Genomic DNA, 13,315 nt, shown 5'->3' with positions numbered 1-13,315 from the left:
TTAGATTTGTTTTACATTTAAACATTTTAACAGTGGGTAAAATAGAACAGCCACACACACGTACCCATCATCGCTTCAGTTTTTTAATGATCATATTTGTCCTATTAGAATCGAAATAATTCATGGAAGCCATAGATTTGTTGTAAATTTACACATGGCCTTTGCCGTGTGTAAATTTCCAACAAATCTATGGCTTCCATGAATTATTTCTTAAATAAAGCATTGAATTGTAACCGTATTTCTTAAAAATTTCTAAGCTTATCAGTGGGGAATTTTATTATAATATGTTATAAATCAGGGCAGTACCTGAGCACGGACTATGAGATTGATACTCTCGGGTCTAACAGTCCAACAGCAACGAAATCGTATCAATTAGAATTCAAAACAAACATTATCAAAGACAAGAAACAATCTATTGTTTTCCCCCATAGAATAATCACGTCTTCATTTGTATCTCAATGAACTTAAAATATGTTATACTTTTTTCTGTTCTGAAGTTATGACGTACCGTTTACTACCTTTCTATGTTATCTCACTGAAATTCCAAAGAATTAAGGATTCAAAATTCCAAAAGGGGAAATCTAAAACTAAGTAAACGATATATCACTAAGTTCAATATAAATAATAGGTTATGTACGGATATGTATCAAGGAAACAACAGTCAATCGATGCAATTAAACAGCATATTTTGTGTTACTTAGTTTTTTTTAAAAATTTTTAGCAATACTTAGAAGATGCATATTTAAATAAAGAAACTTAAAAGTTCTGTTATGGTCTCAAATGAGTTGTTACTTGTAAAGCCAATTTTTCTCGAAGTTTAAAATGTCCAAATGCCCGCGCTACCGAAATAATATGATACGAGCTCTTCAAAATGCCAAATTTAAAATATGTAGCTATACTTCTATGAACTATTTAAAAATACATCAGCATTCATCATACTCACCGATTTCCACCGCATCCTGGCATTGTATTAGAAAATTTTCAAGAAAACAACGCGGTTTTATACCTCGAAACATAAGGATTCATTAAATATTTTTCTAATAAATTTTAATTACATCTTAAAGATATTTAGAAGTGGATCATCAAGTAGATATTGGTGCTTTTGAATTGACATGTAATGATAAATGGTAATTAGAAATTTATTTATTTAAAAGAGGTGTATGATATGTTAAATATTTATGCGATTTACTTTCATTTTTTATATTAATATGTATTTTGGTCTTCTATTTCTAACGATCATAATATACCATTAATTTCTATTAAATGAGGGGGTCAAATAGTAAGCGCCAAGTGTTGGATAATTCCCTTTTATGGTAGTTGAAGACAATTTGATTAGAAAGTATCATTAGGAGCCGGAAAATTAAGGAAATGGATCTTAAAACGAAACAAAAACAAAACAAAACAAACAAAATTAAAGTAAAGAAAAGTAAAACCTATTTAAAACAAAACTTTTTTACTTTCAAATACCTTCTTGGCGGTTTGTTTTATTACACTATTGGAAAATAATTTGATGGTAACATTGGTACTACATTACATCACCATAACAAAGATGACCTTACGGTTAACCTCTTTATTCGGACCATTCATTTTATAAAATGTTTAATTCCCCTATCAATATAACATTAAACGGTTTTGATGGCAGGTCATCTGAATAGAGTTTGTTGTCTTCTGATTATCAAACATAACTTTCAATTTAAGATGTCAAAATAGGCAACAAAACTCATTGGAATATAACTTAAATAAAGTGCAACAAGAATTTATTGCAATATATACACCATGTGTTCAAGTTCTCATGTCGTCGAATACAATATAATAGTCAATATAAGATCCTCAGACAAAAAACTCACTCTGCACCGAATTATTTTATAATTTTGTAAAAAAAGAGAAAACAAAAACATACCACACATTTAAGAAAGATGAATCATTCAAATCAATAAGCAATTACATTGAAATTACAATATATTTATAAAACATGATAATGTGGTTCATTGAGTTGGTCTTGTAAAATAAGAGCATAGTAAACACTTATGAAAACGACACTTTTCCAATATTTGTTAGTCTCCTGATTCCACGATGACGATGGAGACAATTTAGAAATCAAGGGATATATATTTAACCTATAAAACAATAGAACGCATTTGGAAATTTAAACAACAAACAGAATTTCAAAAATTATTACATCGAAAAGACGATCGGATATGATCACATTTATTTATATCTTATCATCAGTTTTATTCTACCAGTTGTCAAATATCACGATATTTTCCAACAAAAACATTATTTTTACAATTGAAAAGCTTAAATGTGATGTTGAATAGTTTGGGAGGTTTTCATGAGGCCTCTAATTATGTACTTGTATCATTGTTCACTCCCCTCGCCCAAAAATGTAAAAACTTGGGCAAATTTCCTTATAACTGATGATTACACTTGTCTCTTATTACTTCTAAACATGAAACAAAGACAAGTTACGTTTAAATAACCATGTTACAAACTCTGAGGTTACAAACCGAAATTGAAATCACGAAATCAATGACAAGAATGTGTATAGAAAAAATGATTTCTAAAACCTTTCACAAAATACAAAGATTTCTTTTATTTCCTTTATAATCAAAAGTTTGTTTCCTTTAAATTACGTCATACAATTTATCACTCATTTCCTTCTTATTTTGTTAAACCAGTCCTTGCTCATGCACCGTATTTACCGTTATATTAGATATTATGACAACCATGATTTTCGACTGGTGAATCGTATAAGAGAGATTTGTGCATATATTTTACGTCCTTTATTCTGGACAGGATATTATAAATATTTCGTCGCAACTTCTCAAACAAACGTGCTTGTGTTTGCCAAATGTCCTACAAAGCCTCTTTCCAAATTGTAAAAAAACAACAAATTAACAAAAAAATAGTTACTACACCTATATCAACATAAGGAGTTGTTGGATGATTGCCAATGAACCAACTTTTCACCAACGTTCAATTGAAGTCTATGTAAGCTACTCTGTCGAACTGCAATGTGAAGGGGAAAAAAATTGACTGCTATACCCTTTACATTATTATTCTTCTTTCTTAACTTAATGCATATTGAAAGAATATGTCCAACTTTGTTTTATAAAATTGATAATGGCCAGAGCGGAAACAAATACCTTGTTATAAAAAGAGACAAGTGAAACTTAGAATAAAACCACCATTCAGATCCAGATTGAATGCTGTTTTCAACTAACATCATCAAATGTTTGATTTTGTAATTGACAGTGTATTCGTTATGTTTGGAGGACGTACTTTTCAACAGGAAACACGCATTCATGTTGGAACTATCTGTACTCCTCTTCTTGCCAACTTGATCATTTATTCTAATGAGCGATATTTCATAAAGGAGACTCTCAAGAAAATGCTGTTTCTTATTTTGACTCATATAAATCTGTCATCCGTCGTCTTCGCTTGTGCATATATTTTCATAGCATCAATTCAAATTGATGCATGACAATTAGTGACGTTATACAATCAAAGAGAACGTTACAAACGATTTTGCATTAAAGATAATTTTTCTCATTGTGAATTTTCCAGTTATGTAAAGCATCATTCCAGAAGCACCGCCAAATAGAATTATATTTCACTGTTGATACGACAGTGATAAACATCACCGGATGCGACTTGTCACATAATTTTTAATAGCAAAAACATGCATTGTGCCACTACTGGAGCATGAACTGTTTGTATTTCTGACAACCCGACAACAGTTGGTTTTACTGTTATTTGGGAAATATATTTCAGTTCAAACTGGATAAAACTATTGCATAAGAATATTCCTTATACTGTTCCATATGAATTATTTTTACCTATGAATAATTGTGATGCTTACGTATTGCTTGCCAAATAACTGGCAGGAAATATTTAATACACGTTCTAAAGAAAAAATTTCACTGCAATACAAAACTTACTTTCCTAAGGGAAAAGATTAGATAAGATTGTTTACTAGACCCAATAATCTGTCTTTGGTGTGTTAATATTTGTCATTTCATATTTCCTTTTTATCATTTCGATTGTTGTCCCCTGCACAACGTGTACCCGGGTGTACAGAAATACTGAGCGTCCGTAAATTACCAAAAATAACTCTTTTATATATTAAACTTGCATGGGTGTGCTTCTTGCCACTTTAACACAACTAAAATAAATAGGTTTACCTTTGTTTTTATCTTTGTTAATAAATACAGTTACATTTTGTAAATACGGAAGAAAATATGCAAAATAGATTATACAATTTTCTTATCACTTTCTTTAAACAAATAAAAACAACTAGATTACGGAAAAGGCCTCCACCTAAACATCGACACAGTGATCAATGTTTTTACAACTAATTTTTAGTTTTTCATTTATTGCATGTTTTGCACGTCAGTTTTATTTTTTCACATAAAGTACATAAGCTTAAGGAACTAAATACACTGTTGAAACACAGTTAATTAACAATACTCATACAACTTCCCCTTTCAACTCAAGGTAGTACAATGTAAACATTAATCATGAATTGTTTCATTATTTTCATATTGCCAATACATATATTAATTATGTATTGGTCTGATTGTTGCATGTCAAAACTTTTTCTTGTGTAATTAAAGTCATTGATTTTATTTTTGAAGTTTGAGTTATCCGATTTCAAATTTTAGATCTGAATGACCTTCCTTCTTCCTGATTTTTATCATTCTTCATTTTTCTTTACGTACCGTCAAAATTTGAAATATCTTTTAATTGTAAATGCTGATCCGAATATATCTATATTTGTCTTTAGAACACTTAGTTACAAAAGTTTCAGCAACAATAGGGTTTTCTTATTACATTAATGAATGCAAAGTATCTAGTGATTGAAATATGTGACCTCTTATACTTTCATCAACTGGACTTCAAAGATGAAAGCACTCCATGCTTTTTGAAAAAAAAAATATGACAGTTTTTTAAGATGTAATGTAGAAGGTTGAGGCTAGGAAATAAACTCATCATAGATACCAGGACTTAATTTTGTATATACGCCGACGCGCGTTTCGTCTACAAAAGACTCATCAGTGACAGAATTGTGTGTACCTTAGTCCAACAGAAAGTCTTTGCATTGTAGAACTTAATTGGCTTGTAACGATTTTTTCAGGTTCCAAAAGCCCTAAAGATATAACCAATTCTCCCATTTACAAGGGTCCTACTAAAATGCGCCCGGGATATATTTTAATGGCATGAGACAACTTTGTTAAGTTATGGACATTGATTTTTTTTTTAGACAAGTAATTTGCAAATTCAGATAATAGACATTTGTAATAAAGCACAAAAACAAGTATGAATATTTCAATTTTAACAATAATATATGAATACTATTTAGAAAGCCGACTGATAATAATGGATCACAGTTTATGCGGAAGATTTAGAACATGTAAGACATCAACAGACATGTTTTTCAAAAACGATATCAAAATTAAAAATGTATAAGACAACTCAAATTTCACAGATAAATATTAATTTAATCAAAATTAAAAGAGGTACACATAATAAATCAGCAAAAAAGCAGTACTATACATGTACCGTAGTTAAAAAAATGGGGTAAAAAGCAGGTGTTTGGTTTAAATTTAAGTCTAAGCATTAAAACCCTGATTACCATAGCCATTGAAACAGTTTTAGTTTTATAAAAAAGATATAATAAATCTATCTTAGCATCTGTATAAAAAAGTGTTCACCGTGCAGTTGCGAAAATATTAGACCTCAGGCACTGATTATTTTTAGTAACAAAATATACATTTTGATCGAGGACAATGTCTTTCATGATTCTTCTATATACTCTTATTTATATTTATTTACTTACTTATATACAATTTATAAAAATGTAAAAGTACATCAACACTTTAGATGTAGCATCGTACATATCCCCATTTATATTAAGGACAAAACAAGCAATGATTAGTTATTTTTTAAGGAAAATAAATATTGTTATTAAATATTATTATTTTCTTTACCAGGGCGCTAATTTTCTTCTCCGGGCGCTAATTTTCCTTCTCCGGGTGCTTTTTCTTTTCTCGGGGCGCTTTTTCTTTTCCCGGGCGCTTTTTAGTAGGACCGATTTACAAGGCAGAATATATTAATAATAGTGTATTCCGGTAGTTCAGACCCTATGTAATATTTTACTGCTTATTGGTGTTTTAATACAAATGCGAAGAATTCAAAATCCATACTTATTATATTTCTTTACGAATGATATTCGATAAACTGGTGTCTTTTTTTTTTTTATCGTTAACCATTCATTTAAAGTGCAATACATTGTTTCTTGGACGATATTTGAACACAAAATAGTTGAATTGAAGGTAACAATCAAGAACAGACAGGATTGCGAAAAAGAAGCGAAAGATTTTTTTAATGATTTTAAGTGTCTGGTGCCTTCTAAATGACGTCTAACATAAATGATCAATTAAGCCATGATATAAAAAAGATGTTTATTAGAAGTTTAAAATGATATTTGTCTATATCATCGAAATGTGTTTTAAACGAGGTGTAGCCGTTAGACAATACAACAACTATATCGCCTTGTCTAGTTGTTCACAGTTACTATATCTCGACTAATGTCAGAAAGTTTACTATATTAAAATGTTCATCATTTGATATTGTTCATTTACAGAAGTAACCGAACTACCAACAACAGAACCAAAACCAACAACATCAAGTATGTAATAAGTTGTATTTAAAGAATATATATATTGTGGATAATTTGTTCTTGTGTACTTGTATTAAAAATTATACATCAGAACAAAAACGATAAGAATGTTATTAGATATACAGAAACAAGAGAATTATTTTTTTTTGAATAAAAAACGTCGCAGTCAAATAGTTGATTTGCTTCTTCTTGAGCTATTTCTACACGTAAGCTGTTTTAACGTTTTGAAAAAGTGACATTGTTTGGAATTGAAACAATTTCCAATGTGAAAACCCCTTTGAATAGATATTCAAAAGTACGGAAAGGTTAAACTATATATTGTACTAATTAGCTTGTGGTTTGAAATCTAAAAAAACTCTAAGGTTATCTCCACTCCCTTTTGTAATAATTATATGAAGTTTAAAATAAAAATTACCTAAACAAAATTACTCACGGTCCAGTTTACCTTAGAACGTTTCTATTTTTATTGTGCTAATATCCCATTTTCTTATATATCGTAATTTTTGCAATTTGATTCAGGATGTGATGAGCAGCCTTTCAATACAACTTCTACTGACAACTTTTCAATAGTACCATCGTCGATTGAACATGGAAAAGATATTTTAGACATTCTGCAAAAACCAGGCGTACCACTAACTTCATGGTCACCTTTATCAACAAATGAATCATACATTGTTTTCACTAGTTATGTTCCTGTAACATTTATTTCTGTGGAAGTTAACGTCAAAAATGTAGAATATGTGACGCTTGAAGTTGAAAGATATATAAAGGTAAACTGTGTTTCTGCTCAGCTTAAATATGTCATTTGAACATATATTTCTTTATCAACAAATGAATCATTCATTGTTTTCACTAGTTATGTTCCTGTAACATTTATTTCTGTGGAAGTTAACGTCATAAATGTAAAATATGTGACGCTTGAAGTTGAAAAATATATAAAGGTAAACTGTGTTTCTGCTCAGCTTAAATAGGTCATTTGAACATATATTTTTTCATTACAAGGAAAAGAAAAAAGGTAGAATATGATATTTAAATCTGTAGCACAATATGTGGTATTGTACCCATAAAAATCATCGAGAACAAGATAAAGAACTAGCAATGCTATCGTATAGACAAATATATTTCAAATATACTCACAAATCTGACATAACACTACTAGCCATCTTTATGTCTTTTCCCTTCATTTCATAAGACTTTTCATAGATATCACATGAAATTTGTTTTCAGCCACAAGAAGCCACAGAATCATTGGTATCATTCAAATTGCCTGAAAAAGTAGACAGCAGTATATTCAAATTAATATTCGTCCCAAGTGATGATCTGATTCCAGTTATAAGCAATCTTCAAATCGAAGTTTGTTATGGAGGTAATTTCATTCAGACATTTCTTTTTAACTGGAATAAAAAGTTTTAAATAGATATAAGAAGATGTGGTATGAGTGTCATTGAAACAATTCTCCATCCAAGTCACAATTTGTAAAAGATAACCCATTGTAAGTCAAAAGTATGGTATTTAACATGGAGGCTCGGCTCATACCGAACAGCAAGCTGTAAAGGACCCCTCAAAAATACTAGTGTAAAACCATTCAAACGGGAAAACCAACTGTCTAATATCTATAAAAACGAGAAACACTTATGAACCACATCAACAAACGACAACTACTGAACATCTGAACATCAGGTTCCTGACTTAGGACAAGTGCAAACAAATGCAGCGGGTTTAAACGTTTTGTAGGTACCAAACTTCATCCTTACCTGAAACAATAGTATAACATCACAGCATAGAAAGACACACTACAAAATATCAATTGAAATGGCATATTAACACAAATGAACATACACTGAACGTATAAATTTGACATATGACATAATGTAAATTCAAAATCAATAAAATAAGGAATAAATAAATAAAGGCAACAGCAATATACCGTTATGATAATTTAAATAATTTCAGAAAGTCAACCAAAATCTTGAACAAATAACCTTACCGCCAAATAGAATAATGTACACAGGTAAATGAAAATAATTTTGTTATAGGATATACAGTATAATTGGAGAACGGAAATATTTTTTTACAAAATAAATGATTTTGTTGCTCATAGTACTTTGAATATTTTGTGGTTTGCTTTAGTCGCGTATTTTTATCCGTCTACATTCTATCAAAGTCACTATACCAAAATCAAAACAGATATAACTTATCAGCGGGTTATTAAGAAAAATGTGTTGTTAATCAGAGTATTCTGTAAGCTTTGGCTATTGAGTTAATTCTCTCAGGGATTAACAGTCCACCAACAGTTGTATTGATACAGTGCACAGTAACGCAGAACTGTAGTACTGACTATCGACTTGATACTCTCGAGAACTTATAGTCCACCAATCGTAACAAAGGTCAGTGCACAGTTACGCAAAACTAAAGCCCTGACTATGGAGTTGATCAGTACTCTCGACAACTACTCAGTAGTCCCCCAACCGTAACAATGTGCACAGTAACGCAGTACTAAATCCCTGACTATGGAGTTGATACTCTCGAAAACTACTAGTCCCCCAACCGTAACAATGTGCACAGTAACGCAGTATGTATGTACTGGTAAATGCCTCCGATATCCGAAGTGTCACTAACGTATGTTTATACGACAATTATTTTTACAAGGACAATCAATCCCCACCCAACACAAAGGGAGTGCTAGGACACCGGGCAGTCTGTTATTATGGTGGAGGAAGCCGAAGTCCTCGGAGAGAACCACCGGGCCCATCGGTGGAAACAGACAAACCAGAGAGATATCAGAAGATTGATCTCCAGGTCAAAGTAAGGGACAACTTTGACCAACCGAGGCCCCCAAAGTACCCATTCTAGTTTAAACTCCGGTCTGGGTACCAGAGATGTGTGTGAGAGGGTGAAAATTACCCTTCTGATGTGCTGATATTTTTAGCAGCCCGAGTGAGAATCGAACTCGGGACCTTCAGCACTGTAGCCATCGGTCTTAAGCACTTGACCACGAACTCACACACGCAGTACTAAATCCCTGACTATGGAGTTGATACTCTCGACAACTACTAGTCCCCCAACCGTAACAATGTGCACAGTAACGCAGTACTAAATCCCTGACTATGGAGTTGATACTCTCGACAACTACTAGTCCCCCAACCGTAACGAAGGCCAGTCAGTGCAAAGAAACGCAGCACTAAATCCATGAATATGGAGTTGATACTCTACGGGAACTTACAGTCCACCAACGGTAACAATGTGCACAGTAACGCAGTACTAAAGCCCTAACTATGGGGTTGATACTGTCGACAACTACTAGTCCCCCAACCGTAACAAAGGTCAGTGCAAAGTAACGCAGCACTAAATCCCTGAATATGGAGTTGATACTCTACGGGAAGTTACAGTCCACCAACCGTAACAAAGTGCACAGTAACGCAGTACTAAAGCTCTGACTATGGAGTTGATACTCTCGGGAATTTACAGTACACCAACAGGGCATCGATCAAGTGAATAGCAACGCAGTACCTCAGCTCTGACTACGGAGTTGATACATTCGGAGACTTATAGTCCATAAATATTGGCATTAATAAAGTGAAGAGTAACACAGTACTTATACCCTGACTATGGAGTTGATTTCAGTCCACCAACATTGGTATCGATCAAGTGAATAGTAATGCAGTACTAAAGCCCTGAATATCGATATTACCTTTTCCCACGTTGCACGTGATATATGTTCATAATTACGTTTTAAACCGCATAAAGTCATAATAGTGTTCAAAATTAAAAGTACCAAGATGAAGTTGGAAGGAATGCGTATGGTTGGCTGCTTATATATAAAGGAACGTCCTGTCGGTCCAAATTCATTAATTAAATTCAATATACGTTGTGTTCAAACACCGGTGGTTCAGAGAGTGCCAAATACGTTGCATATAAAAAAAAAAGAGACCTGCAAGTTGTTTGGAGACATCCGAGGGTTTGTGCAGGCATAGGCGGATCAAGGGGGCCTCGGTGGCCCACCCCCACCTTTTCGTGGGAAAAAAATTGGTTGATTATATAGGCAATCACTGAAGCATGACTGGAGCACCCCTTCCCTTAGGTCAGTCAGTGGGCCCCTGCCTTATGAAAAGTTCTGGATCCGCCACTGGCAGGATGTATAGATACACCACCACGTCCAGGAGTCGACAGTCTGAATGTCACCAAGCAGTTTTTTTGAAATAAACTATCCATAGACGCGCATTACCAAAAATTCCTCTTTATAAATTACACTTTCATGGGTGTGCTACTTGGCACTAAAACACACAAGAAATAATATACATTTTTTTTAATCTCTGTAAATAAATACAGATACATTTTCTAAAAACAGAAGACAAATGGCAAAATAAATAACACAATCTGTTTATAAACGTTTGTTTGAGCAAATAAAAATATCAGATTTTAATTAAGTTTGTTCAGATTTCTCAGCTCCATTCTAAATCGCTAGATTATGGAAAAGACCTCCATCCGAACAACGACACAGTGATCAATAGACTTAGTGTGTTTGTGCAAAAGAATATATTATAATTTATTTCCTAAATGTAGGTATATATATAAATAGAATCTGACAATTTATGTATTTTTAACACGCTTGTTTGGCTGCAGTAGAGCGATTAGCAATGTTTCTACACCTATTTTTTTGTTTTTCCGTTATTATATGTTTTGCAGGTAAGTTTTAATGTTTTATTTACATAAAATGAATAAGCTTTTATTAATAATAAATCATGACAAACTATATACACTGTTAAAACACAGTTAATTATTAATACATACATACAACTTCCCCTCTCTACTTAAGGTAGTACAATGTATACTTATTCATGAAGTGTTTCATTATTATCATATCGAAAATACACATATATATATATATTGTTATGTACTGGTATGATTGTTACATGTCATGAGTTTTTTGTTTGTGATGAAAGTCACTGATTTTAACTTTGAAGTTCGAATGAACATATTTGAAATTGTAGATCTTCATGGCCTTCCTTCTTCCGGATTTTTATCATTCTTCATTTTTGTTCAGCTTATTGTCGTCAACATTTTATGTACCTTAATTTTAAAATGTTAATTCGAATGTGTATTTATTTGTGTATGGACTACATACTGGTTGCAAAATGTTTTCATTAAAAAATATTTTTCTGAATTAATGCCAGTGAGATATGGGACCTCCAATACTATCAATGTTATTAACAACGTCACTTCAAAGATAGAGCACACTAGGCTTTTATGAACCAAAAAATGACAATGTGACATGCAGCATGTATAAACATGATAAAGTTGTAATTACTTTTTACTTCCTGTTAGTATATGTGTTTTACATACCTTAAATTGCTTAATGTTGAATTACTTGAAGCGGTAACTTTCTGTATATTACTGTTCATATATTTGTAAACATTCTAGCCCTTAGTGTGTTTCTATAATTGGACATAAATAACCCTAGCAAGATTTGACAAAACATTTTGGAGTTTTATATTCATAATGCTTTTAACTTTGTGATATATTTGGCCTTCTAAATGTGTGATTCGGACGCTACTGAATCGTATATATGTAGAACAAACGCGCATCTTGCGTAATAACCTATGAGTTTCGTTGTATAGCGTTTCAACAAGTTCGATCATACAATTCCTAACAAATCATACCTTAACCCTTTATGTGAGGAATCTTTTTAATTTCTTTTTGAAAAAGAAAAATACATGTTAGCATAAAATCTTCCAATTTACACCATGGGGTATAGACAAAACTTTATAAGTGTAGTATGTAATGGCACAAGGAAGTCCAATAGACATTATTGAGAGTGCAGAGTCTTTTTTTTTAAGTACAAGGAAATAAGCCTAGTTCTATTTCCTTTCTTAACGAATAATTCAATTAATCCTTATTTGTACAATTTAAAGAAGAAGATAGTATAAAATGTATTTTACATATGAGAAGATTGCACTGTGTATAAAATGATGATAATGTGTGGTCATCGTGACTAAAAGTATTTGTGACACCCGGAACTTGACTTTGTTGCGGATGTTAAACAGGAAATTTGATACAGTAAAACATTTATATAATACAAAATGGAGTTAACTAGGACTGTGTTAAAAATTGAATGGATTTTATTGTTAATATTTCTTGTAAATTGTAAGTATTTTTGTGAAGTGAGATCTCAGTTTACTCTAAAGTTACAAGCAAATTAAAACATAATTGAGTATTATATTGCATGAGTAAAACCAATTGAATAATACGTATCCTTCCTAAGAATTTTAAAATTCGATCAAATTATTTAGGAGTGTAAATTAAATTATTTATAATATAAGTGTGTTTAAAGTGTCTTGTTAACCATTTTGAAATTTCAATTAACGCTTTATTAATAGTCTAGAATATGTTAAATAAATGAAGAAAAAAATCAAGGTTTAGTTGATAAAAGGATTTGTATAGTAAGTTTTACTATACAAATTCTAGGTTGATAAGTTTAAAAACATTATTTATAGACGACATAGGTATACAGAAAAAAGCTCCATTGTGCTTTAATATCGTCTGATTCAGACAAAACATTTAAACGTGCACGTTTTAAACAAAGCATTCATACTTATCACACAATAACTACACCATCAAAGCAAATCAGGACTT

The 13,315-nt window shown here is 31.7% G+C and overlaps 1 protein-coding gene across 3 annotated transcripts in view; it reads left to right on the top strand.

The window, feature by feature from the left end:
- Positions 1 to 11,244: 11,244 nt before the first annotated feature.
- Positions 11,245 to 13,315, top strand: part of LOC143064607 (integrin beta-3-like) — a 44,632-nt gene continuing 42,561 nt past the window's right edge. For 2 of the 3 annotated variants that reach the window (XM_076237540.1, XM_076237541.1), the window contains exon 1: positions 12,645 to 12,826. In XM_076237540.1, coding sequence (XP_076093655.1) covers positions 12,763 to 12,826 — 64 coding nt within the window. In that variant the 5' untranslated portion in view covers positions 12,645 to 12,762. Of the gene's footprint in view, positions 11,369 to 12,644; positions 12,827 to 13,315 lie in introns of those variants that run through there. The other variant, XM_076237542.1, reaches the window with a different exon arrangement.

The sequence above is a fragment of the Mytilus galloprovincialis genome, chromosome 2 (genome assembly GCF_965363235.1).
Source record: "Mytilus galloprovincialis chromosome 2, xbMytGall1.hap1.1, whole genome shotgun sequence".
Lineage (NCBI taxonomy): Eukaryota > Metazoa > Mollusca > Bivalvia > Mytilida > Mytilidae > Mytilus > Mytilus galloprovincialis.
This window is presented reverse-complemented; position numbering and strand designations above follow the sequence as displayed.